We start from the raw sequence: 27,925 nt of genomic DNA, 5'->3' as shown, positions 1-27,925 counted from the left end.
GATGCCGCTACCCTGCCGGCTAGTTTGGTTGTTTGCATCAGGTATGGCTGGTGAGCTCCCTCTGTTGGTTTGAACACACCGGTCGGGCCTTTGAGGAGGGATGGAAGCATATGGGTTATAAACACATCCTATTAGCCCAGCAGGGTGCACTGAGCCAGCGCCAGAGCTTTACATGATACTTAGATGAAAACCACTTCCTCACATGTCGATTGAATTCTGGCCAATGTGTGCAAGACTTTGAAAGGCACCCTGATTCAGTTTCAAATGCATTACGTCGGAGCCCAGTCCTAAATCCTATAGATGCAATTGCAAAATGCGGTTAGAGAATGACATGTGTTATGTGTAATAACATTGCTTAATACATTAATTTGCAATCACACTAAATCACACAAACACAGCAGTCAAATTCTGGAAGCAGGATATCAATTTAAAACAGACAAACATTTCCGAGCAAATGGCAGTATTTTTACAGAGTCTGCCAACCTGCATTTCAATTTGGCATTCGAACCCCCCTCCCCACCCCGCACCACCCCAACCCCCACCACCCATTTGCATCAAAGCTGTTTGGGCAAATTGTACCCCACAATGGAGAGTGAATGGCAAACTCTGTAGCCCTCATCTCATTTCACATCCCCCGCCAGGCCAACTTCCTGTCAAGTGCAATGAATCCACACAAAAAAACGCGCCAGAACCCTTTTCAGATGGATTCAGCAGCCGACTCACTTTCATTAGATACAGCTAATCCAAACATTTGTGTAATCACTGTGCCAGTCAAACAGAGCCAGAGTCCTAAACAGATCAGTCCTGTCTGTGATGAATTATGGATGGGGCCGTGCCGCAGAGCCCAGACCCATCCATCAGCATCCGAAATATTTAAATAAAAAGAGGCAAAACAATTTCCAAAAAAACCCCAGCATGCCATGAATTCCAATCCAATCCTTCAGATTTCATTCCTCGCGTCGCTGTATCGTGCCAGCTTGTTGGAAAGGTCAATCGCGATAATAAACATACATTTCTTTTTACCCCCCCCCCCACCCCCCAGGAGTGTTCAAGAGAAGTTGTCGGTATGTTTCTTAAATTCGCATTTTCTCAACATCAAAAAGGGAGTGAATTCAGCCTCAGTCCCTACCGATTTGAACACCTTCATACATCTGTGGAACACATCTACCCTCAAGCAAAAGATGAAAATTAATCCAGCACTTTTCTAGGCCTTCTATCAGCAACAACAGATATGCCACAGAAAGTGCCCACCGTCTCTATCTAAGCGCAAAATCTGTTGATACAAGTAAATGGTTGAAGAGGGTTCAACTTTGATCCCCCGCTGGTTTTCTATACAATACTCAAGTCCTCCTGTTCATCCCATCTGCTGCTGTATAGTTCTAATTGACCCGGAGGGCGGGACAGAAGGATGATTCTCCCCCCAAAAGCACACACCGCGCCGCAATAACGGCGAGAGAGAGCGCCAGCGTTGAGATTAACTCGTCGGCGGAGGAGAAGGAGGAGGAGGTCATTTAAGGTGCCCACTCATGGGCAAACACTGCAGACATGTCAGCCATGTTGTCATATCAGTGATGTCAGTGGTGACATTTCAGTGAAAACTCATATCAGGTCCATGTCACAGACACAAAGCGAGCGAATCTGCTCCGAAAGGGAGGAGATGTGAGAGAGCCAGAGCAGAGGAGGGGGGAAGGTGGCGGCACGGCGCCTAGTGTTTCTATAAGAGGGGAGGTCAATCGGGGTGTGCCGCGCACGTGTGTGTGTGTGTGTGTGTGTGTGTGTGTGTGTGTGTGTGTGTGTGTGTGTGTGTATGTGTGTGTGAGTGTGTCTGTGTGTCTGTGTGTATCCGCAATAAATAACTTGACTTTGAGAGGTCAGTTTTCATCAGTTAGCTTGACAAAGCAGAGAAATACACAATGGCACAGTGGTTTACTTTATGAGACCTCAGAGTCTCTCTGAAAAAGTATCCATATATGACATTCTTGACATGTCATTCATTTCTTTTTTCTTCATTTTTTTAAACTCAGGAAATAACAGAAAAAATCTCCTGAGTGTGACAATATCATTTATGTGAGTTAATCCATCCACGCTCACAAAAAATACTCATTTTGCTCAAATTGCGTTTGTATAAAAAGTTTTTTAGCATTTAGCATTAATACGAGAAAATATTCTCAATTTCAACATTACAAATATCGTTGTGCCAATATGAATGTTGAGCCCCAAGCCCAGTGATAGTTCCTTCCTTACCCACTCTCATTCGGCCACACTCAGTCCGACCTTTCCTGCCAGGATGGGGGACATCTCCTCGCACCCGTCCCCCCCCAACCCTGCCCACCCCGCCCTCCCCGTCCGCCCCGCCCGCTCACCCTGAACGCGGGGAGCTGACGGAGCGGTGCCTGTAATGAGGTGAGCTGGGCCCTTTGTCTCTCCTGGATCTCGGTTTAATTAGGCAATTATGGGGCCGCCCGGAGAATTGGAGCATATGGGGTCACAGGAGAGCTGCCCCCCCCATCCCTCCGCCACCCCCCCCCCACCAACATTCCAGAGTGCATCGCTGTCAAACGGGCGCATGGGTCTGGCCTTTACAGGTGAGGCCCTCTGGGCTAGTCTACCTGAGCCTGGTGCAAAGAGGAATAGATAATGAGACTGTTTAAATAGGTGGGTAACTGTTATTAATAGTCAGAAGGCTCGATTGCAAGACAAGCAAGATATGAAGATGTAAAAAAAATGTATAGAGGTATAGGTATAACCAGCTTATGAAAAGTATAGGAGTTTCTTCATATAGGAGGACCCTGCTGGAAATGTATAGAGAAGCTAGGATGCACTGTGCACACTTCACCAGCCCCCCCTCTCCCCCGGCTCCTATAGGTGTGCTTCATGTCTGTTGAAACGGTGAGACAACGATAACAGATGTCTCCATGGAAACCTGTTAAACTGTCCAAGCTTTTGACAACATAAACCGAGATGCCCCCCCCCCCCAACCCTCTTTCTGAGAGGCTGCCATTTGACGCAGCGACAGAATAACATTCCTCTAGTGCCACGTTCTGCACCAGACCGTTTTGATTACAGATTCATTGCCATCTGGTCTCCGTGTTGGTGGCTGCCCAGGCCTGGCGCCGACACCGAAGAGGCTCCGTACCATTTTCTACCACCCCCCCCACCTCCCCCCCAACACCCAACCACCACCATCACCACCAACCATCACCTCCACTACATCCCCCCCTACACACACACAGAGGAGAGCATGTCTGCTCACACAAAACAAAGAGCTGCCAGAACACTGGTGCGTTACTGCTAAAGCAGCGGTTACACAGGTGATGCCCGATGCGTGCTCTGCTATCGTCCAGTAGAAAAAAACACTATTCACATGATGATGATGAATTGTCTCAAATCTATGCCAGTCATGACAGCAAATCATTTCTTTTCTTGATGTATGGAGTGTTCATCAGACAAATGTTATTTGGGTCGGTGTCAAAACTTCCAGGGGTTTTCAGTGTAATTCTGTTTTTAAGTCATTATCTGTGACCCAGTGAAGACAGCAGTCTGGCCAGGGGAAATTGGATGGACTTGGGACTTGGATGTATTATTAAACTAGAGTCATTTTTTTGGTAGATTAATGATTGAGTCAAAAGGTATACTCTTTTACATTATGTCAAATTAGCACAAAAAAGAAGTTTTATGTCTAATGTGAATCACATTTTGGTTATTCTGTAGTTTAAAAGATCATCATTTCAGTCAGCAAAAGTAACGAAATGTGAAAAATGGCCATCTGTGACTGTAATGTTAGGCAAAACTATTAGCCAAACATTCTCAGTGTTACAATCATCAGAGGCAGAGTTTATACCCACAGTCATATGTAGAAGATGGAAGTCATTATGGATTTAAATAAGATAGAACTATGGATAGAGCTGCAGATAGAAAGAAGTGGATAGAGCTGCTGTGTAATAATTTAAGAGTAGGCCTAATACCACTACACGATCACAACGGAATCCGTTCATTTGTGCATTCCATACTGGTTAATTATGTAGAAGCCTTACTGTTCCAGTAAACCTTTTTGTGGTGTTCATTCCACAATAATCTATATCAATTGAAGTAATCTGTAGCCCCCCCCCCCTCCCATTCCATTTCTACAACCAAGAATGATCTAGAATAATACAATCAGCTGCGACTGCAGGACTGTAATAAGAATGTTCACCCGACTACAGAGTCTTGAGAACAGCTGAAGGCTAATATTCTAATCTGATTCAATAAATGGTCCATTTGTTTCCAATTTGGTTGAATACATATGCATTCATTACATTTACAGATAGGAGATATGAGTCTGTAATATATTTCCCTTAAAAATGTTCATAAATAATAAAGGTGGCGGTTTTAAAAATTCCATTACTTAGATCAATGTATCTTAATAATGTTAAACCTGAAGTATATGAAGGACTTCCATAAATTATTGGGTCAAGCAGATGGCAAAGATGGAAGAATTGTTATTCAGGTTCTGTCTAGTAAGGAATATCATGAAACAGATGACCGGGGTACAACATCTTTGGCCAAAGTTGAACAACAGTGTATTCGCTGAATTCTGTCACTGACTGAGTCAGGGATATTGGTGTTGCATCATCTTGAGGTCTTTGCCAACCAACCAAAGTATTTCATTTTTAGCATCTCTCTCAATGTATCTCTACCAACAGGGCCTTGTTGGGCCCTTCCCATCCAAAGTAGCCATATAGACATCCTTCCCTGGACAATCTGCTGTGCCGATCAGATCCTGTGATCAGCATGGTCTAGTATAGGCCTCTGACACCTCGTTGGCATTCAGAGGAAGCTTGTCTAATTGTTCAATAAGTTCATTGGATGTGAGTGATGATTGAACCCCATCCCACCAAAATAAACAGTGTTTACTAGTATCTGAACATCCTCCAATCTATGTTTATCTATGACCAGACCAGCTCACCCCACAACACAGCAGATCCAATGACTGTATCTTTTGTATGATGATGGCTGCATCTTTTCTGTAAAGGTTTCTCTTGGATGACGGAAGGACTAAATCGTTTCTGTGAATGCATCTTGTGTATGATGATGGCTGTATGCTTTCTGTGACTGTATCTTTTGTATGATGGCTGTATCTCTTCATATGGTTAGATCTGAAGCAGTGCAAGAATACCTGTGCAATGTTTGCCTCTCTATTAAAATGTTTGTTGTATGACAGCCAAGATCAATGTATTTCTGGAGCCAGACGGCCAAAGCAGAATCCTATTTAAGGTGAATGTAGAGTTGGACATCAAAATATAACCATGTTTTGCCTTCTGAGAAGATATGGTTTGGTTTTATGGGAGAGGAGCTTCATCAATTTCAGAGGACTTTTTAACCAAACAGTAGCTCTGTTTAGAACAGCAAAAGAGAAGGGCACCAGAAATGAATGGGCCAAGCGTGCCTTCATGGAGAGCACTGACACCAGGCTTCACAATAGAGCCTGGAGAGCTGGGTTTAATCTCAGTGCAGGGGAGGATGTGCCTGTTATTTGTTTTCTGTCGGAAAGCCCCACAGACATGGCGCTGCCAATCTCCCTGAAAAGAGACGGCTGTGGGGCAAAATAATTGACGCCGAAACTAATTTAGTCAAATCTGTGCAAGCAAAAGATTCCCTTAAATACACGTGCAAGCACTTGCCCATGGGATGATTCGGTTATAATAGTGATTAATAATCAAAATCGCAACGTTCGGCTTCGCACCAGACCATTTGTGGCATGCAAATGACTGAATTCATGAATAACAATAAGCCAGAGATATCGTGGAAATGCTCATTTGTTTGGCGCCCCGGCGATAGACAACAATATCACGGGCCCACACCACGAGACATAAGGGGGCTGCATTTAATCCACTTGTAGCCAAAATAACACACGCTAATCTGCGCATGCCTGATGCCACGGAGGGGCGAAGAATCCTGCGGCACTCGAGAGTACGAGGCCTAACGGAAATCGTTCCTCCGCGCTCAGGCTGAAGGTCGCAGCTCCCTCGCGCCGTGTGCGGCGCCTGTAGTCGTGTGGCGCGCAGGGCCTTGCTGTCTCAGCTCTCTGTCCAGGAGTCTCGGCACAGCGTCCGACCTCCACCCCTCTGACCTCGCCGAGCTTAGCCTGTCATCCCCGCCGGCACGAACCCGCAAACCCGACGGATCTCACAAGCGGAGAAAGCTCAAGAAAGGGGTAAGCATTGTCGAGACAGAGATAGAGAAAGAGGAATGGGAGAGGGAGAGAGAGAGAAAGAGAGGAATGAGGCTGAAATTAGAAAGGGTAAAAGAAAGTGAAACTAAGTTGAAGCACTGGATATAGGTTGAATGGCTGTGTGTGAGTTCCGAAGAAAACACGCCCAATTTCCAAAAGAGGCTGCGGCTGCTGCCATCCTCCCCATTCATCTCCTCGCCCTCACTGGCAAATGGAAAGGCAATTCTCCCTGTACCTACTGTCAGTGGGCCTCCATTCACCCCAGACAAACTGTACTTTTAAAAGGCGCGCAGGCCGGGGCATTCATCACAAAGGACTCCACGGCCGTCCTCTCTCTCTCTCTCTCTCTCTCTCTCTCTGCGGCACATGGTGAAAGCCTGGAAAGTCGAACCACCCTGATTAATGGCTCTCTCCTTGTGCCATTAAATGGCCGGCCGGTGGGGGCCACACTGTCCATCAGAGAAGGGGGAAGGTGGTGGTGGTGGTGGTGGGGGGGGGGGGTAGTAGTGGGCATCCGGCCCATCCAATTCGCTTACCGAGCATCGGGCAGTGTGCCCGCCCTGGGGGAGAGACCGTCTCAGGTCGTCTGGACTCTATCAGCGATGAGGCCCGGTGCCAGGCATGCCAATGAAAATGCCACTGTCTCCTCCACCTCGCTGTCAGCCCAAGAGAGGCATCTAGGTGATGCTGAGAGAGAGATGAGAGTGGACAGCCAGCTTAAGCTTGGCATGCGCATCCATAATGATAATAGGCTCGTGAAATGGAATGCATTTACTAAAGGTCCTCTATGCATTACACAATGTGTTTCATTATATAAATGCTATACTGTTTCCCTGTGGAAATACTGAATAAATCAGCTTCCCGTATAAACAAAGGCAAAAAATATACAGTGACCTAACGGCTCTCTTTACCTCGCTCGCTCACATCCGCAACTCTTCTTCCTCTTCCTCCTCCCCCTCTTCCTCCACTCCATTCTTCTCTCCTCGCCCTGCTATCACCTTCATTTCAGAGTGCACAGAAAAGGTAGAAGGTATTTTAGATACCTCATGATTATTCACCAGTCTCTCTCTCTCTCTCTCTCTCTCTCTGTCTCTCTCTGTCTCCCTCTCTCTCTCTCTCTCTCTCTCTGCCCCTATTGATCCTTCCCCATCGGAGGACCCAATAAATATTAATACTCGGCGGCGGCAGCGCCCCCTTTGTTTTAGGAACCTGTAAAAAGATCAGAGAGCAAAAGGACAGGGATATCTGTGCGTTTCCCCCGTCTCCAGAACTCCAGAGGTTTCCCAGAAGGAGGCCAGACCCCTGTGAAAGCCAGGCTTCAATGTGCCCCAGGCTCTGGGTAACAAAGTGAAGGGCACTTCAAGGAGACCATCTTCAGTAAAGCTGAGCTCCATTCAAATGGCAGATGCATTTATGCAGACCCTGAAACACACCAGTAATTCCAATGAACCACTGAAGACTGAAATGTTAAAAACAAGAGAGTGAGTGACATACCGATAAAAAAAATGACTGGAACAATAGACCATGGCCAAGACATAAAGGCCAGATATTTCTCCGTTGGGAAAAGAGGACTGCATTTGCTTTGCAAAATTAAAACCTTTTCTTAGGAATGTTATGTGAAGAAGATGGTGTGCGTGGATTGGATAACGAGAGAGAGTGTGTATTGTGTGAGAGAGAGAGAGAGAGAGAGAGAGAGAGAGAGAGAGAGAGCAGGTGTTGGTTTTCCATACAGATGAAGCGTGAGTCAGAGTTTATCCTCAGTGGAGGAGACCTCTCATCCATCCTCGTGTCCTGTCTGGGCCGCATGACGGATGTGAGAAGCCACAATGGCTCACTCTAGGAACCGGCAGATAAGAAGCTGGAGTTCGAGGAGAACGGCATACAATCATTGCATTTTTCTAAATTGCATTGCATTGTATTTAATGATTTGTTAACAGAGAAGTGATTGTGAAGTGAGAAAAGAGAACAGAGAGAGAAATCTGGAACACTTCTGTCCATCCAGCCAAAATAAACCATCCAACAGACATACTGTAGGGATGTGGAATGAAATCTAAACAAAAAAAGATTTTAAGACTAAATGTTACGAAAAGTAGATACTACCAACATTCAAAAGAGGGTCTGAATTTAAAGTGAGGGTTGGATCACCTGTGGTATCACTGAGTGACAGGCATCATGTATTTGGCCTGTAAGTGGTGTCACTCCAACAAAGAACTGACTGAGAGAGCGCCACTTCTGTTTTTGTTGAACTCCATGACTAGCAACCCCATATCTATTTAAAATGGAGATTCATGTCTATTGTTGTGGTTAAATCTTCTTTCAGAATATCAAACACATTCCTGATGCAATTATTTATCACCAAAGCCCAGTAGTGCTCATTTTCTAAATACAGTAGCACGCATACAGCATTCTGGGGAAAATACCCCGGTGCCCATGTTCTCATTCCACCGTCTCGCTCTCTCATCTTCCAGACGGAACACGTGACGTACAGGGGGGTGCTGCTCCAGAAACAGTGCTAATCGATAATACAGTCGGTGCTCCACTTTTACGGCGTGAGTTATACCCGGCCCGGCCGCACAACAACGCGAGTGATACGAGCCACCGATGTGTCTCGTTGGCCTGTCAGGGTGATGTATGGGGCAGGGAGGGTGGTGCTGCCCAATGGAGGGGGAGTGGAGGCCCATCATGCACAGGGCAGGTCCCTTAAACTGCACCCCAGAGGCGGGCACTTTATCCAGATTACGCCTCTTGCCACGCTAGCGCTCGTAATAGCATATATTGCCAGGGCCTGTGGGAGAGGAGACTGACTGCTGTTTGGAAACTCCGCGTAAAACAATGAGCATGTTGTGCTTGTGAAATGCAACCACTCATGCTGTTCCCTGCCTCAAGCCTTTACCACAGAAATGGCTAAGAATTAGAAGCAAACAAGAATTAGGAGTAAGAATGACCAAATAGAGAGTTAGAAGTCAACACACATTAAAATGGCACTGGAAAATACCTCTCGGATGACAGCGCTGGCATTGTCTTTCTGGAAACATTGTAGCCTAGCCTACTTGAGCCTGAAAGACAAACCTATTAATGATTAATGCTGTACCAATGAATTGTACCAAATCATTTGAATGGGAATTGTCATCCTAACAATTATGGATTGAGTTATCATGACACTGTTACAGTATATCACTGGTCATGATGCCTACTGACAGAATGGCATATGTGGATATGAATCTGCATTGTGAGGAAGGGCTTCAATAAAGTCTCCTCATATTCAATGGCATATTTTTCCCTAGACCCACTGAAAGTATCACATTGCGTATTGCATTATATTGTTACAGCATTGTGCTTCTGCAGATGCCTGGTTTATCCATCCATAAGATATATTCAAAACCAAATTGGAGGGTAGAACTTCACTGACGTGCCACACAGGGTTAAGCATTTCCGTCTTGGACCCTCATTTCATGCAGAGCCCACACCACCAACCGTGTAGAATCGGGTAATGACACTTCTTTTCTTTGTTTTGTCGCATTGTTTTTACGAGCAAAGTTCTCAGGACCTGATGAGGTGATAGTCATTTAGAGAGGAAAAATGCGCTCTCGCAAATCATCTGGGGGACACCTAATAGATGTCACAGGCATCTCTGTAAACAAGCGTTTGTCTGGGTGGCGCCCTGGTGAACGGCCTCCGAAACTCCAGTGACAGAGCCTGCATTACTCATGTCACGCTCCGATAGCTTAATTTAAATGGAAATTGGATGAACTGCTTGTAAGTGATCCAGCCATCCAGAACAATTAACCCATATTACTGGCAGGCCTTGGAGGAGTAATTTGACTTTGAATGAGTGTGGAGGGAGAGCTGGAGGTAGCTAATGCGCCAGGCAAAACAACAGCCACACAAGTCAGAAATGATCTTATTTTGAGACGTCCGCTTTGTTTAACACCTAAATTTGTTTGTGGTTTTGAACTCGCTTCTTAGATTGGGGGTACGCATCATGCATTATGCATAAGACACCATGAAACAGGTAAAGCCGACCTGCAGTCAAATGCAAATTAGTTTTTTAACATTCATAGATTGCACCTGGCTCGGCTGCTTGACTTACGACTTTGATTTAACCCTTAACTCTGTGCCGTCCTAGTTGATGAAGTCAGAGTGAAGTTTCATGTAGCTCTTACCCCAAGTTCTGAAACTATTGCATACCTGCTAGTGTAATGCTCCTCTACACTGACATAACATAACAAATATTAAAATTCACACTGAGAGCTGACAAAATCTTGGATGCAGAAGACGAAAACCTTGCTCTATTTGAATTAAAGAACAAAATGTATGGCTTGTGACTGTTATTTCATGTTTTTTAGGGGTAGATGCCTTTCAATGTCAAAGTGATGGTGCAAAGCTGCTGAATTTGCTAACTGGCTGACATGGATTGACAGCCTACATATGTAATGACTAATAGCTAACATACTGTATTCAACTAAAGTGATTTGAAATACCTTGATAACTTGGTAAGACAGACTAATGGCATACCCTTGGCCATAACGATGAACTATTACATACAAAAAAGAAGTATACAATATGAAAGAACATCCTGCATGCAAAATTCAATAGAGTTGGGACTGCATACACGAGAGGAGGAAGAGGAGCCAACACACAGGAAGCATAGAGACAGCACATCACATGTCTGATATCTAAAAACGAGCCCAAACACATGGCATGTCAAGTCAAAGTCAGTTGCCTCCCTCCATGCTCCATTCTGATCCCTGAATCGATAGGCACGGTGTAATGCAGTCGCCCGGGCTCCTGAATCGAGGCCGAGACTGTAATATCTGGAGAGGTTACAGCTGAGGGCAGCCGAAGGCTCGGAGCCAATGGAGAGACAGGGGAGAAATGAAACCCAACTGGGCTTTCATATCAAGCCCCACGAGAAAGGGAGAGAAGAGGAGGGCTGATAGCAGAAGAGTGGACATGAATGGACAAGCAGGGTTGCTTTATGTTGCTGCTAGTGTGGCGTTTGAGCCCAGGCGGACTAAAAGACTGGTGTCAGAAATGAAAGGCTTGCTTTTTGGGGCCAGCATTCAACACACACACACTGACACACAAACATACACACAAATACACACCTACACGCACACACGCACACACACACACACACACACACACACACACACACACACACACACACACACACACACACACACACACACACACACACACACACAGGAAGACACAGACACAGACACAAACATACACACACACACACACAGAAAGACACACACACACACACACACACACACACACTTATCCACAACCTTTGGAGTGTAAAATTTTAAATCGGGTCGCCAGTGGATGACCGGGGTGCATATAGATTGTATTTTTTAGGGGGGTGGTCTTAAAAATGGGATTTAGAAAAGGGTCTGTTTGTAGGAGGCCCACAGACTGCAAGCCCCGGTGAGCCGGTCAGGTAATGGGCAAAACCATGGTGGCTGCAGAGGCCCAAAAAGCGCAGTTCAGGCAGTATTTATCTCTGTCTCAGGCAATCCCACCGGGAGACTGAGAACACAGAATACGAATCAACAGATTCCCTCTCCTGCTCGGCCCACCTCCGTGACACACACGGACGACCCGCCATCTCTTCTATCAGGTCATTTTTGCCTTGTCCTTCACAAAAGGGCACCGTGTGAAAAGAAATTGATAAATAGAAAGTAACTCTGGCATTTTGCCTCTGCACTTTTTTTTTATTTTTTTTTTTTTATCTTGGCCCTAGATTCTCCCCGAGCATAGCTGAGCTTAATTTACTGCACTTGGTCTGAGCCAAATTTCATCACCCAACGCTAAGTAACCTCTCTCCCCATGCATTCATACTCTTCAGAGAGCAGGAGCGATATATTTGTGAGTTCTCTCTCTCTCTCTCTCTCTTTCTCCCTCTCTCTCTCTTTTCCTTTCTCCTCTGCACACCCTGGCCTCCGAAAGCCATTTTAAAGCTGCAGTTTTTTTTCTTCTCACATGCTTAAATCTTCGATGCCAACATACGTATGGCAAGGTGCCTACTTGAAATTCCCCAAACATTTCAACCCCCCCCCCTCCCCGCCCAATGGAACACCAGTGGTAAAAAAAAAAAAAATCAAAGGTAACCTCAAATCCCTTTCCACATCAAAATACACTAGAATCTCAGTTTTAGGCTGATGCAAACCCCGCGTCCAGACTGTAGTCCATAACTCCAGGTGTTGAAACATGGAGACAGTGTAGCTTTGAGCAATAAAGAGAGAGAGAGAGAGAGGGAGGGATAAAGAATGAAAGGAGACAAGGGGGAGGGGGAGAGGGGAGAGAGAGGAACGGCGTCCATGGCTTCATTGTCATGCGACTCTCATCGCTCTCCCCAGCAGACTCTGGTGAGCTGCGCCGGGGTTATAATCATGTTCTGCTGTCGGACCAGCATCCCAGCAGAGATGGGAGTTGATTGCTTGGACAAATTTGCAAGTAACAATGCAATTTACAATGAAATGCCGGGGCGAGTAAAACAACTGCAGTCTCTTCCACTGCTGGCATAACGTCTACAGGGGCACGGCGGATAGAGTCAGCGAAGGTGACGACTGGTGCTTTTCTCCCGGCTGGTTTTGCATTAATCACCCATAAATGTTACTGTCTTTTCACTGGGGGATATGAGCACATACAGCCCTCCCTATCACACACATGGGTGAACCAGAACCTCCACTGGGACATGTTGCAGGCATGACCACCGTTCCAAAGACAATGAACTCTAAACTGGAGCAAATTGTGAATAATAGCCATATATGCACTGCCAGGCATTGCTTTGAATGCTGTGAAAAATGTATTTCATTTGTAAGCCTGGCAGTTCCTATTCCACTAAGTAATTATATTATAATGGAACTTTACCAATTTGAACGTGAACAATGAAGACAGAGAACGGTTCAGAGAACAAGTTCAGAGGGGACTATATTTGCCTTTAAAATGAGACAGTTTTAAGTGACAAGTCATTGCTTCTTAGGGAGTACAGAGCAGAGGACTGAAAGGTGCCATATAATCAAGGTGAAAGGTAAAAGTCATATATGGCTTCATGCTTCCAATGGACTAGGATCCAAACTTCCCTCCACAATATTAATGACCACATACATACAAGACATACTGATGCTACAAATGACCATGGAAATGATGAGTGACTTTAGCCAGAAAACACGACTGTTAAAAAAAGGCAAATAAATGTGGTTGGGTTCTACCAATCTAGCTCCATTTCCCTTGCTGAACTGTCTTGCTAATTCATCTCATTTCCGGGATGTCATTACAACTGCACTGATTTCATGGCGAGCCATGACAAAGAGGCGGGTGCTTTGAACCCTTTGTTCAAAGCACAGACGAGAGAGAGAGAGAGAAAAAAAAGAAGCCAAACAACCTGCCCCTAATAGAGCCAGACAGCAGCATTTGCATACCTATTCCCACTTAACATCACCACCATCACATTGAATCAATCAATCTCTCTTTATTCCAAATGAATTTCTTGTGCACTCCATATTTATGCAAAACACAAAGTGTGACGGGAACAGAAGAGAGTGCTGAAAAGGCTGAGAGACCAGCTGCACACTTGGAGAATAACAACAAAAAAAAACCCTAAACAATGTTTTATATTGATCGTCTGTATGTAATGGTTCCTGGCTTGTCAATTGCGCCATTCAGTATTTCTTTTTGTGTCCTGATACACCAGACAGATATGCAGATTAGATCTGGAAGTGGTGGAAGAGAGAGAGAGAGAGAGAGAGAGAGAGAGAGAGAGAGAAAGAGAGAGAGAAGACGCCTACGAGCTTGTTTATGCCCAGATATGAAAGGGAGAAACGCACAGCTGGATAGCCAGCCTCTCCATCTCTTTTCCACCATGCTATCTCGCCTCAACTCTTTTGATTTCTCGACGCTTTGTGAAGCTGCCTCTTTATTTGTATTGCCACATGCTTTATCTGCCAGTGATTGATTTATCTGACTGATGCCTCAAGACAGAAGGTCTCATCTGGTAAACACCTGCACACAGGTCTCCCACACATCCCCCTGAGCGGGTTAAATAACGGCCATTTCTCTTGAGACCGAAGATGCAACTTGTCAATTCCAGTCATCAACACAAGCATATTTCCTCTGAACCACTCAGGCCCTACACAACTGCGACCAATTCCTTTTTTTTCTCTCGCTTTTAATTAAAACAACACATCGAAATACAATAGCAACAAAAAGCAACTCTGGTAATTAAATTTCCATTCTACACCTTGCATTTACTTGGACTAGTCCTATTGGTGAGTGACCAAAGGATCTGATTGGTCACCCCCACGTGTTGGTCCTGATATTTAATAGTCAGAGCCGCGGTCTCAAGATATGGCAGTAGCGCCTCCATTCCCCCAGCAGCAAATGAGAGGCAGGAGATCCATGTTCCACCAGGCTGCACATCCATTACTCCAGATAAATCTCCATTACACAAATAGCGTATGCATAATTAGAAGAATAATTATAATTGTGACGGTTTTCTCAGAGAGCTCTCCTCCAAATAGTGATTGACATCCTTTTGAGGGCTGGGTGCCACAAGAGCACAATTTGAATAAATATAGTTTTATACAACTATAGCTTTAGTAAATAGCAATGGAAAAATGGGTTTTATGGATAGTAACTAAACTAGCTGCAAATTCCAGAACAAGGCACCAAAATACTCTTTCTGGAAAACGTACTTCAAAAAGACTGCGTAAATGTATCGCCTGTATACAGAGATGGTTCACCTACAGTACACACTCTAATGAGCTATTGAGATTATTTTCTGTGATTTACTTTTTTACTTTGGGTACACTATATCAAACAAAACTTTCAGACCACGTGTCAGTCTGTGTCTGTCATGCATGCAAGTGTGTGTGTGTGTGTATGTGTGTGTGTGATGTGTGCGAGTGCATGTAGGGTGGAGAGCCTGACTCATGCCCACATACCCAGATGCGCTTGAGGCTCCATGGGCATCACTAGTGTCCAAGTTGTCTCCACGGAAACAAACAGTTGGTTCTCTCTTCCCATATTTAACTCAAAAAGAGTGCTGGCTGCTGACCGCGGCCTGTACAAACAGTAATCAGTGGGGTCAGTCTTTGTTTGTTATTACCTTACCGCAGTCAGATGGAAAACAGCTATGTCTTCACCAATATGCAATCACAGAGCTAGGTGGCACCAGTGAGCTGATTTGGAGCAACCAAATGAGCTTTCCAAAGATTTACAAAAAAAAAAAAATACATTAATTGAGAAGAGCTGATTTGAATGATGTAAAGCTGCCAGGTAACCATGGGCAACACATATTAGATTTGCAGTCCAGTCCGGGGAATGCCTTTAGAACAATATTCTAATTCCAAACCAATTTCCTCTAACCAAAGCCATGCCAATATTCACCGCTGCTAAAAATGAATCATATTCATTAAAGCATCTGAAACCAGACACAAGACATACACGTTTATTTTTTTGTGCAGTGACTTTTATATACATGTTTTACACCACATTTACACATTTTTTAAATAAATAAAAATTAATTCATGAGATGTCCAATGTTCTGGCTTGCATTTAGTATCAATTATTTACAGTGAAGAAAAGGGGCAGTTTTATCTCAGAGTTGACAAGGGATATGCGTTTAGCACAAGCAAAAGCAAACGTCCGACTAATTACTCCTAAGACCCAAACAATTCATTAGTGTCCATTTCAAAGGCGGATTAAACACCCTTGTTTGTTTGAAGACAGCAAATCCAAGCTTTTTGCTAATTCCATTTGACAGGAGCCCAATTTCTACTAGGATAAATACTGGCGCTTCATACAGTTAGATTCTACTTATCTTATTTTCTCAACACAATTCAATAGACAAAAAAAACAAAAAAAAACATGAACATTTCTGACAATTGTTCTCTGGTGTACAGTATTCTACGACATTTCACCTACCGAGAGGCCGTGTGTGCAACTTCTACGCAGTGGCGTGTACACTATATGCTTGTGTGCAAATGATACAAAACAACATTTCCAGTGAGGCCACGGAGGGGGGCCTGAGAAAAAGAGTAGAAAGTGTAACAGAAAGTACAAACACAACAGCCAACTTTGCCTTTAGATAAGTGCTGTGTAAGGGCACTGTACAAGGGAGAGTGGGCCGAGGGAGGCAGGGCGCGGCGCGGGCGCGGCGCGGGTGCGGCGCCGCGCTCTCAGGGCTGGGATGGAAAAGGCAATGACATGCGTTCTGCTATTCGGTGGATATCAAACGACGAGGAGATCTAATCTACTTTCAACATCGACACTGACAGACACTACTAGCATGGCATTCCCTACAAAAGCACACGCTCGCACACACACACACATCCACACATTCTTTCTCTCTCTCTCTCTCTCTCTCTCACACACACACGCACGCACACACTTAACTAGTACATACTCCAGGCCCTCAGAGGACTGAGGCGTAAATGCTGGCAGTGACAGTGGGGTAAGTCGCGGCGTCACGTCAGCACTTACATGCGTTATTACTCAAAGTTATTTAAACATGCGGTGTGTGGGGATGCATGACAGCACTAATAAGGTGTGCCTGACATGCAGCTGTAAGCAAACTCGCGCTGCAGCTGAGCCACCGCCACTGCCCTGGATGACTTTGGACCGGGCAGGGGGGGTTGGTGAAGTGGTGGTTATGGCGGTGGGAGGGGGGTGGGGTGGGGGCACACAGACTTGCGGAAGTCTCTTCTGTGGAGTCGGGCTTTCACATACAGCGGTATGCACTGCGCTGGCCACTGGGTTCAGCGCCAAAATAGCAGTCACCACCGAGCACCGCGCTCGCAGTTCAACGTTGCTTCAACGGTGCCAGAACTCTGACAGTGGTGGGTGTGAGAGCTCTCTGAGCAGCGCGCTGCTGCACTGTGCAAGACATCGAAAAAACAGCGGGCTTCTGAGCGCGGCGGTGGTGGTGTTGTCGCGGTGTATGTGAAGGCCGATTGAAGGAGCACCAGTTTCCCCCTACTAACCCCGACCAGAACTGACTGGCGCCACTTATTAACTGACCCGAGCCTGACCCGAGCCTTAAGCTGTCTGTGGGTTGGCCCAATGGAGTCGGCCTATTATTGCACACGAGTACTGTAGTGATTCGGCTCCACTTTCATGCAAACATACGAGCAAGCACCGCGATACATGAACATCTGCTTCGGTGGGTGCTTGTGTTATTTTTTTTTTCTCTTTACATTACTTTGACAGGCTGTCTTTGGAGGACTTGGACACATTCCTCGGAACTGTGAACTAAGTGCATACTACTTTCGTCGTCGAGTTGACATAAAGCTCTATGCTATGCTATTCCACAAACATGGCGTTTCGGATAAGGACTTGTGACTTGAGACAAGTGTATACAAGGTACAGAGACACATGGGACTCAAAAGTCTAACACCATGACACACTATATTCTACACATTTATCATTAGCAACGTTTTTTTAACTGTAAAAGGTGTATTAACATTTCAGTGTATCACGGTGGCATTTTGCTTGACTAATTCGTGGCTACCTTCCCGATGGAAATAGGTCTAGTATAGTTATATACTAATATTCTATTACTAAGTGATTATTAAAAATAAGTGCTGAAACGGAAGAAAAAACAGCAAAAAGTAAAGAAACTACACAACGCTAAAAAAAGGCAAGATGCCGCATGGACATTGGTGCAACTGAACGTAATTGTAAACATTTCTTGATACTCATTAACAACCCTGAAAGCTAGAGACTATTACACGGTCAATATCCAACAGTCAAAATAGATTCATTTGCTGCACCTGATTAAAAAAATAAGAACTAAACCAATTTCGAAGTGCCAGAGACTATTATCGCCACCGAGTCATGCATTATTACAGAGGCTTTGACAGTTGAAATGACTTTCTTTCTGTGTGTGTGTGTGTGTTTATGTGTCTAAGATGTGTATGTGTGATTGTGTGTGCAAGTACTGTGTCTTGTATGAGTGTATTTCTACTCTACTTATCTACTACTATGTGTTAAAAAGTATATATCTGTGTGTGTTTGTGTGTGATGTATTTGTATGAAAGTTTTGTATGACAGTCAACCCAAAATTGCAAGTGCGGTCACTATCCACTTCTGCCCATGCCGATAGGAAGAGGGCAGGAACTAGAGTTAACTGCTTGACCTACTGCCTACTATCACAAGTTGTCAAGATAATAGGTGAATTTTACGATTATTAGGTTGGGTCAACCATTTGTGTGTCTTGGAGTATATGTGTACATATACTGTATGTGCATTTGTGTTTCTCTGTGTCTGTGTGTCTGTGTGTCTGTCTGTGTGTGTGTGTGTGTGTGTGTGTCTGTGTGTCTGTGTGTCTGTGTGTCTGTGTGTGTACTGTAGATGTGTGTCTCAAGGAGAGCTGGAGGTGTAGTGCATGAAGCTGCCCAACAGGCTTTGCACTCCCTTTTTAACCCGTCGCGCCACCGAGTCTGCAGGGGGGGTGGGCAGGCAGGAGCCCAGGCTGGGCGGGCGGGCGTCCAGACACTTCTGATAACGCAGCTGGACACACAAACACAAAAGCCAAACACTCGTTACTTCACAGTCCTGGTATTTTTACACATGCTTCAAGTCTTTGTGCAAAACATGTTTTTAAACTTTACTGAGTGCAAGCTCTAACTGATGAAGGTCTAACGACCGAAAGCTTGAACTCAGTCAAGTTTAAAAAAAAAATTTGCACAGACTTGAAGTGTGCGGATTCTTCTTTAAAGGGAAACTATGCAGGATTTTCGTTTTCGCTCGTTTTATGCTTGTATATTTCTCTGCAGAGCTTCCCCTACAGCTTTAGCGTGTATATTTGACAAAACTCCTCAATCGGTCAGTCTGCCGTGCCTTTTCATGAGACTTCACATGACACTTCCTGGAGTAGACCATGGGTGCGTGCCTGAGGGCTACTGAAATTGCAAGCGTGGTTCTACTGCTACAGACCACTAGGGCGGCGGAAAAAAACATAGTTCGACCGGTAATGACTCATTTAATCATAATAGTATGGAACGAATTGATTAACTGAAAAACGTTGCATAGTTTACCTTTAAAATGAAATGTTTACTCTAAATCCTGCACCTCACACGGATGAGCGGTGATCTTTGACTTTTGATTTTACACATGCTAAAAGTATCTCTGCTTGCTCAGTGACATGAGCAAATATACTCATTTTTGAGGTTATTGTGCATGAGACATCAAACTATGTCCTGTGCCCTTTCGCAGCTGCTGAGCCTCAAGGACTTAATGATAACTTTTAAAGATAATGGCAGGTAGGGTTTCATCGCATTACTGTACCTGGTATCAAAGAAAGTAGCCTTTGAGAGCATTGGAGTGCTTCTCCGTTAAGTTCACATTTCCAACCCACTCTACATTCTGGTGCTATGTCATTGTCCAGCTCTACTCTCTGGAGGTCTGGACACTGCAGGCCTGCGGCCACTCACCATGCAGGCGGCCTGGACGGCTTCGCTCAGGCTGGCGGCGTTGGGCTGGCACCAGAACATATGGCACACAAAGTCGCTGGGGCCCTCCGCCATGATGAAGGCGAAGGTGTGGACGTCCTTCCCCACGCCCATGAAGGAGAGGAAACGCACGCGGCACTCACACAGCACCTCCTCCGTCTGGAGGGAGGGAGAGAGGGAGAGAGGGAGAGAGGGGAGAGAGGGAGAGAGGGAGGTGGGGAGAATAAGGAGGAGAGAGAGACAGAGAGGGAGGTGGGGAAAGGAAGGAGGAGAGAGAGATGGAGAGAGGGAGGTGGTGAGAATAAGGAGGAGAGAGAGATGGAAAGAAAGAGGCGGGGGAAAGGAGGGAGGAGAGAGAGATGGAGAGAGGGAGGTGGGGAGAATAAGGAGGAGAGAGATGGAGAGAGGGAGGCGGGGAGAGGAAGGAGGAGAGAGAGACAGATGGAGAAAGGGAGGTAGGGAGAATAAGGAGGAAAGAGAGACGAGGTGATGTGAGGACAACAATTACAGACTGTGGCATCTGGCCTGAAACTTACATCTAAAGCATGACACAACATCTGTTTACTGTTTTCCTTTCTAAAACATTTCACATCATCACTCTCCACTGACTCTTCACTCCCTTCCAGTTCTGAGTTCTAGGAGTTACACAACACTTTCAAAATTAAAACTCATGGGAAACGGAGAGTAAAGTCTACATAATCTACATAATACATATCGAGGGCTGAGAACCAAAGGGGCGTAAGTGTCATTTTGGTCAAAATTGAGTTACAGTATATATATCACGTGAAAGCTATTGATGAGCTCTCTTAGCTGACAGAATTATAGAAGTAAAATATTTATATATATAGTTATTGAACAAAAAACAAAGGTCTTTATATGTGAACATATAGAAGCAGTTAGATTTGTTTTGGCTCTCCTGTAAAGTTGGTGAAATGTCACTTATGCCCCTTTGGTTCTCAGCCCTCGATATATACATATATAATAATAATAGTATAGTATTATACATAATGTAATACACAATACATAATGCTCCTTTCACAATAAGTCAGGAGAAGTAAAACGAAGAGAGAGTGCTGGAGTCTCACCTCTCGTTTTAAGATGGTCAGTGTAGCGGGGGCGACGTCAACAGACACCGCTGTCCACTCGTGCTTCTCCTTGCTGTCCATCGTGGCTTGCAGGGCGTCGTTGATGGTGTCCATGCCTGGGGAAACACGCCAAAGACAGTCTTTTTTAGCGACATCTCTGCACTACAAAAAAACTTAAATGCAGTCCTCATCGGTCAAAGGCCAGTGAGTCCATCAGCGGTCAGTGTGGGATGTGCGTATGAAAAGACTCCTTACCCAAGCGTTCCTTACCTACTGGCCTAGCCACTTGCACGTTGCCAAGGTAGTTGACATGGAAACGCTGGAACAGCTCATTTTTTGGCACGGGAAATTCTGGGGAAGGGGGAAGGAGGTTGAATTGGCCAAAGAAATAAATACGGAAATGAGTACATTTACAGGCACGAAGCAGGCGCACATTTAAAAAGGTCACGAGTTCCAAAAATAAGCGAAATTTTATGAGACATGATCATGCTGGGTGAATCATCTTGAATTTGACATGTGTGCGTGTGTGTGTGTTAATGTGTGTGTGGGAATTCATTTGAACGATGAGGGAGAAAACCATCTCCTGTAAGACAAGAGCGGAGGTCTCCAGCGGTACGGTACCTTGCACTGAGATGGCCCCCATACTGGAGGAGTCAGAGTTGAGGCGGCTCAGCCCGTGCTTGGAACTTCTCCTCTCCGCCATGATCTGCCGCAAAAAACAACACGAGAAGCTGCGGCTTTACAGGCAGAGGATGAAAGCCGAAGGCAATGGAACACTTTTCATATTGGCGCCTACACAATTTTATTTCAGGCAGAATATGGGTGTAGTAGACTACATATTAAAATCTGGGTTCCACAAAATCTGTTAAAGTCATCAGGCCGGAGTGTGCCTAGGGATGCCAGAAAACGCAAGACAGTTCCAATCCGTGTGTGAGAGACAGTCTACCCCCGCCTTTCAAGCCAGGGCTTCAGGAACCAACCCATATTTTCCTCCTGGTTATTTTGTGTTTGTAGGCTAATTGCCTGTATTTTGAATTTTGTTTTGTGAGGCGACCTTGGGTGTCTTGAAAGGCGCTTTAAAAATAAAATGTATTATTATTATTATTATATGTGAACTATCTACAGTGGTCAGGGCTGAGGGCTCACCTTGGAGCACAGGTCATGCAGACTGGTGGCGATGTGCTTGGCAGGGGTGTCACAGCGGAACACATGACACTTCAGGACTTGGGTCAGGTTGTCTCGGGCTACGTATGCAAAATCCCTGATGGCAAAAAGGTAAACATGTGCAAGGATGAATGACACGTATATTCTTCAATACATCAAACATGTCTGTCAACATGACAGTCACAAATAAATATACACAAATTGAATATATCAACTTTCATTGAAGATTTTGGACTTCACGCTACATTTATCAGTTGTCTTCATAAAATGTTTAAACAAATAAATCGGTGGGGTGAACACACAGTACTACAACAACAAACTACAATGGAATAAAATACTATGAGCATTGCGTAAACAAATATAAGCACATTACCTTTCTCTGTACCATAATGCAGCAAGTCAAAAAGGAAAAAAAAAACAGTTAAATTGGATAATTGCATCTTCACCAAACAATTGTTCCTCAATAATAAAGTCAGTTTTAGTCATACACTGGGACCACAAACTTATCCTTTAGTTTATTCCCTTAGGGCAACAGACACCACAACCAAAATGCCACCCATCGCCTAGTTGCTATGACATTCACATTCCACCAGAGGGCAGTGCATTCCCATCCTGAATGTCACTGTTGTCCCGCTGCCAGGAAGGGCTTGTGTGGAATGCAAGGCCTGTGCTATGACTCATTCTGACTCATGCTGCTCGCTACACATTGCTTTTAAAGGGCAGAGAATAGCGCACTTGCTCACGCACCGAGGAGAGAGAAAGCGAGTGAGAGAAAGAGAGAGAGAGAAAAAAACATTCCTTCAGGCGGCTGTGGCAGAGGAAAATGTGCCCCGTGGCACATGCGGTTTGTCCTCTTTCTCACTTCACTCCTCCTCCTGTTGTCTTTCTTCCCGTTACGCAACTAACGCCTCAAATAAACGTAGTATACATAATGTGCCCCTATGATTTTTAATCTTTTTTTTTTTAAGTGAAAATATATTAATATAATATTAATCTAAGAATACAAATAGCATTACTATATAATAACATAAATATAATATAAAAATATAAACATAAGCCTAGATAACTGTGCACCACACTCTTCGGCGCAATAAAAGCACATCCCCTGATGGGGCCGGGGTCACACTGACCTGCCGTTGTCTCGGCCCACGCCCCACACGCGGATGCTCACGATGGGCTGGGTGTGCAGCAGAGTCTGGCTCAGGGGGTCGATCAGGTTCATCTGTTCATTCTCCAGCACCATCAGCATGTCCTTGCCCTGAACACACACACACACACACACACACACACACACACACACACACACACACACACACACACACACACACACACACACACACACACACACACACACACACACACACACACACACACACACACACACACCGTAATCATCATTAGCACCCCATCATGCAATTTTTTCTCCCATTTGGACGCACTGATCAGAAGTTTTGCTAGGCACAGCATGAATGAGTTGCGGAGGAACGGCCGTTTACAGTGGAACAGAATCACGGTCCAATTCAACCTGGACCTCTGCTAAGAAATTCAGTGGATCGGATCAGCGCCATCAGGGAACACTATTCCTATTCATTTTATGCGCCTCTGGTGATTTTTCTGAGGCTGCTTTTTATTACATATGCAATTTATTACCCTTGCGTAGCTACGCTCGCAAGCAGAAACTTGCTCTTGATGAAACCACTTTGCCACAATTGCTCTCATTAAGTTGCGCAAATACCACAAAGAGGAAAACAAAAAACACGAGCAAATTGGGCAAAGATCAATACCACAAGCTCCAACCTCCATGCCCAAACAGGAAGTACCCCACAGACACTTCCTGTCTGGCTCCCTCCCTCTCCCTCCCTCTCTCTCTCGTTCCCCCTCACCTCTCCCCAGATGCCGGCCGTGTCGTGGAGGTTATGCTTGTGGTAGGAGAGCTGTCGAATGCAGTTGTTGACGGCCACGCTGCTCCTACCCGGAGCCATTTCCTCTTCGGACATCTCCACCCAGCCCAGGGAGCGCACGGCAAAACACTGGCAGAGGGGGGCAGAGTCAGACACAGTCTCATAAGCACGGGCACCGCACAGCAAGAGGTCAACTCTCTCAGGAAAGACAGTCTTTTCAGCGAGCCATTACATTTTAGAGTTTCCTTTCTGTAAAGTTTAATGGCCTGGCGATCCTAGGCTAAATGGGCAAGTGTGGGGAGATGGGGTTGGTCAGGGTTGTGTGTGGGGTCTGTTGTGTGTGTGGAGCAGAGCTGTAAAAGTGCGGTTTCAGAAAGCAAAAGTCCTTCCACATATTTGCTTCCACCATTCACAAACCCAGCAGATTAGAACTAGCATAACTCCTCAGCCAGGTAGATCGGCTAATTAGTGGAACCATCTGTGCACAGGTAGAACCAATACATGGTAGGATTTTTACTTTCTGAACCCAGAATTTGACTCTGGGTGTGTGGCTGGAAGAGGAGTGGGAGAGGTGTCTCTTGAAAGCAGAGCAGAAAATGTGTTCGGTTTGTACCTTAGCCTCCAGGTTAGTGCAGAGTGCGGCAGATGTCTCACCCTCCTCCGTCTGGGAGCAGCTAAGAGGGAACAAGACAGCAAAGACGGAGTGAGACAAGCAGCTGGCGGCTGAATTAATCTTTTCTGGCATCTGGAAATGCGGGGAATTTTATAGTGCATTTCGGTACAGTGCCGTGCGGGCCACTTACTTCAGGTTGATAGATGCATAGCGAAGAGTAGCTCCCTCAAACTCCTTCAGACTCTCATCCGATGTGACCTCCTCCTCCTGTGGACACAAGTTGGGACAAACAAGTTCAATTCAGCTATAGAAGATATTGCAACAATTTTCTGATAAAAGTGTATGGCAGCTTTGGGGAAACAGTGAATTCTTTTTACTTTCTACTTCCAGCACATCATTTGTCACGTTATTTGTGAAAGGAATAGCTTTGTTACTCCACTTTCCATACAGAGGGAAAGCACTGCTCTACTCATTTGTGCTGAATTGACTGTGAGTTACATGTCCTCTCATAGTATGCACCGATGCAGAGCCAGGGTAATAAAAGTGGTTTCCTGAGTAGCGCTGCCATTTTCTTCCTCTGCTGACCAGTTTCCATAACATCATCATACACTTTTGTAACAGTAATGGGCTGTGGTGATGTGGGTCTGCTGACAACAAGGTAGCAATTACATGTTTAAATGTAGCTAGTGCCATACAGTCATGGAACTTTTTTCCCATGTCTTCAAACAAAAGAACCTAGAAACACTAGAACAGTCCTTTCTGCTCTACAATTTTTTATCATTTACATGTGTAGTTGGTCATAAAAAAAAATGTAAAATCGCAAAGCATCATTACCTTCCAAGGTTCTTCCTCATCAAATATATTTGGACGAGTTGAAGTGCCCCAAGTGATCTAGAAAGTCAGAGCAACGTGGTTACGAGACATCACGAACACCACAACTCACTGACATCTCTCGCATCATTACTCTCCCAGTTCAACTCTGTACATCTGTTTATTATAATGAAGGTGTGTGCGTACAAGCCCTCAGTCTGACCACCAGACGTTGAGAGGCTAGAAAGGGGTCGAGCTGGGTCTCTGCGGCCCGTCGGGCTCACCTCTGGCTCCTCACACGGGGTCGTCTCTAGAGACATGCTGGAAGACATCGTGGACTCCTCCACCTTGTCAGAGGGCAAGGGCGGATCCCACTGAGTAGTGCCCGTGGGTATGTGCCAGTAGTAGGTTCCTGAGGTGTCTCGGATGCGCATCCATCCCGGGGGCAGGTCACTGTCCGTCTCGAAAGCATTGGAGTCCCAGATTGAATCTGTATATGTGAGAGAAGATTGTAGAACAACAGTGGTTAAAAACAATCACAGACACCAGACACTCACTTCAGTAAGCCAGAATCAGAACAAATCAAGGAACAGATGGGCAAATGTTTGCGTATTGGGTCTTACCGCCATTGCCATTGGGAGACTTGTCTGCGCTGTTGTCCTGGGACACAGTTGTCCAGCTGGAATCTTCCTCGCTAGGAGTTGCATTCATGTCAGAGAACAACTGGCTGGGGTCTTTGCCAAGGTCCTCTCCTTCCTCCACAGACTCTGCCTCAGCTGGTGACATATTTTTCTCTCCCAAGCTTGGTACTGAGATGTCCTTCTCTTCATCTCTGTCCAATTCCTCGCCTTCATCTTCCTTGTCATCCTTGTCTTCCTCTTTGCCCTTTTCTCCATCCAGTGCTTCAATAATGAGAGGTTCATTTAGGATGTTCTTGGACTCAACATCAAGGTTCAGATGGAGGGAGTGCAGTATTTTTGATGATGTGTTAATTTGTTCCTCATTGCCCTGCTCGTCATCTTGATTGTTTTGATTTGGGGAGCTGTCCTCGTTCCAGTTGACATCATTGTGGTTGGGGTCCTGCTGTTTCTCCGCCACTTTGCGCTGCTGGTTTTGGCCCTCCTTTACCCATTTTGCGCTGTTGCCGGTGTGTTCCTGGCTATTCCGCTGATTCTTTTCATTCAACTCCTCATCTGCGCGTTGTTTACTGACCAGATGGTTTGACATGTCTTCATCATTGCCACCCATGTTCGTCTACCCCTGTGGAAGATCAGAGAAGGCTATTGACTTAGGCCATTTCTTAGAAAAGACAAATCGCCTTTTTTTAATCTAACAACAGGAAGACTAACGTTATATAGAGTTGTTTATAATTACAGAAAAAATCATTTCATCATTTTATCAGCCAATAATAATGTGTCAGCTGGCAAGGACCACATTAATAGTTGTAACAACTGTATGACCATGCAATATTACCTGATTATAACGGCGATCTGCTGCTAATGTTCTGCACATCAAGAAATGTTTAAAACGACCTGTATCTCGCGAGCTAATATAAATGTTATAGATCCTGTACTGCGCATACCCTGCTAAATTGAACAAATCTTAGCTATCTAACTAGCCAACAAAACGGACTAACTAGACCGTGAAACAATCCACCCACCTATCGACTGCATAATAAGGAGCTACATAAAGCCACTGGACACAGGCCTGTCATAAAATTCTCCACTGCTGTTAGCTTTTTGGTATCATTGGCAAATGAATCTATTGACATTAGCTCTCGTCGGCTATCGTGGCTAACTAGCAAGACATCGCAAATGCATCGCAAAACAATTCAACGCTTTATGCGCTAAATTCAGTTAGGTAATGATTTAAAACTTCACAGAAGGCGATGAAATGTATCTATTTTTCTAAAGATCATCATCTAGCCACTGACATGGATTTACATTCACATCAACGCTAACGTTAGCATGTAGGCTACTAAATTAAATCACAGTGCTAGCTGGTTGGACCCGCCGTCCGCCATCAGCCTACATCATCTTCGGATGGAGGCTGAGCCTAGGTGGTACAATACCATAATAAAGATTAGGGCACCATAAGCTTAGTTAATTGAAACATGTACTTACCCTTGCTGTCTAAAGTCTTCTTTTATGATATTTTCATTTTATATATAAAGCCTTAAACGTAGTATTAGTGGTCTTTAATCTGGATTACCGACGACTGTTATGATGGAGAGTAGGAGGACGAGAATACAGCAGGCTACGTCACTGCAATGTCACACAGGATCATCACGTTGGCAGTAATCCCCTCTCCAAAATGTAAATAATTAAATTAACGTTTAATGCAGTCTAAAGCGCCGACCAGATGCATTTTTTGGCAAAAATCGAACATCTACGAACATCTACGACAAAATACAATAATATAACCATGTTAGCGTGCTTACTCATGTTTTTATTTATTTATTTATCATTCGTTGAGCGCGCTTCCATATCGTCGTGTTCTTCGAAAGACACCTGCGTAGCTCAGGTAGGCCTCAAGTATGCTCGTCACTGAAAGATAGGTGTGCAGGCCTTCATACCAGAGTTATTCAAGATATTTCGTAAAATTACGCCATTTAAAATACCAAGTTTTGAACAAAAAAGGCTAATATTTTAAGCCCTCTCTTTGGTCCATAACATTTC

At 44.9% G+C, this 27,925-nt stretch overlaps 1 protein-coding gene across 3 annotated transcripts; it reads right to left on the bottom strand.

Annotated features, from left to right (window-relative positions):
* Positions 1–15,655: 15,655 nt before the first annotated feature.
* On the bottom strand, positions 15,656–27,493 carry LOC134100001 (amyloid beta precursor protein binding family B member 1-like). 3 transcript variants are annotated; one of them, XM_062553050.1, is made up of 14 exons: positions 27,371–27,493; positions 25,871–26,507; positions 25,532–25,737; positions 25,272–25,328; positions 24,628–24,704; positions 24,438–24,498; positions 23,807–23,953; positions 23,054–23,181; positions 21,906–22,020; positions 21,381–21,465; positions 21,015–21,110; positions 20,760–20,875; positions 19,657–19,833; positions 15,656–18,733 (listed from the first exon to the last, which is right to left on the bottom strand). In XM_062553050.1, exons 2-14 carry the CDS (start codon positions 26,493–26,495, stop codon positions 18,584–18,586), a joined length of 2,040 nt encoding a protein of 679 aa, XP_062409034.1. In that variant the 5' UTR covers positions 26,496–26,507; positions 27,371–27,493; the 3' UTR covers positions 15,656–18,583. The 3 variants fall into 3 exon arrangements, with proteins under 3 accessions (XP_062409034.1, XP_062409033.1, XP_062409035.1); XM_062553049.1 differs by lacking the exon at positions 27,371–27,493 and adding an exon at positions 26,721–27,226; XM_062553051.1 differs by lacking the exon at positions 27,371–27,493 and adding an exon at positions 26,721–27,226 and having other exon boundaries at positions 21,030–21,110.
* Between the last annotated feature and the right edge of the window lie 432 nt (positions 27,494–27,925).

This window comes from Sardina pilchardus, chromosome 13, assembly GCF_963854185.1.
Source record: "Sardina pilchardus chromosome 13, fSarPil1.1, whole genome shotgun sequence".
NCBI lineage: Eukaryota > Metazoa > Chordata > Actinopteri > Clupeiformes > Clupeidae > Sardina > Sardina pilchardus.
This window is presented reverse-complemented; position numbering and strand designations above follow the sequence as displayed.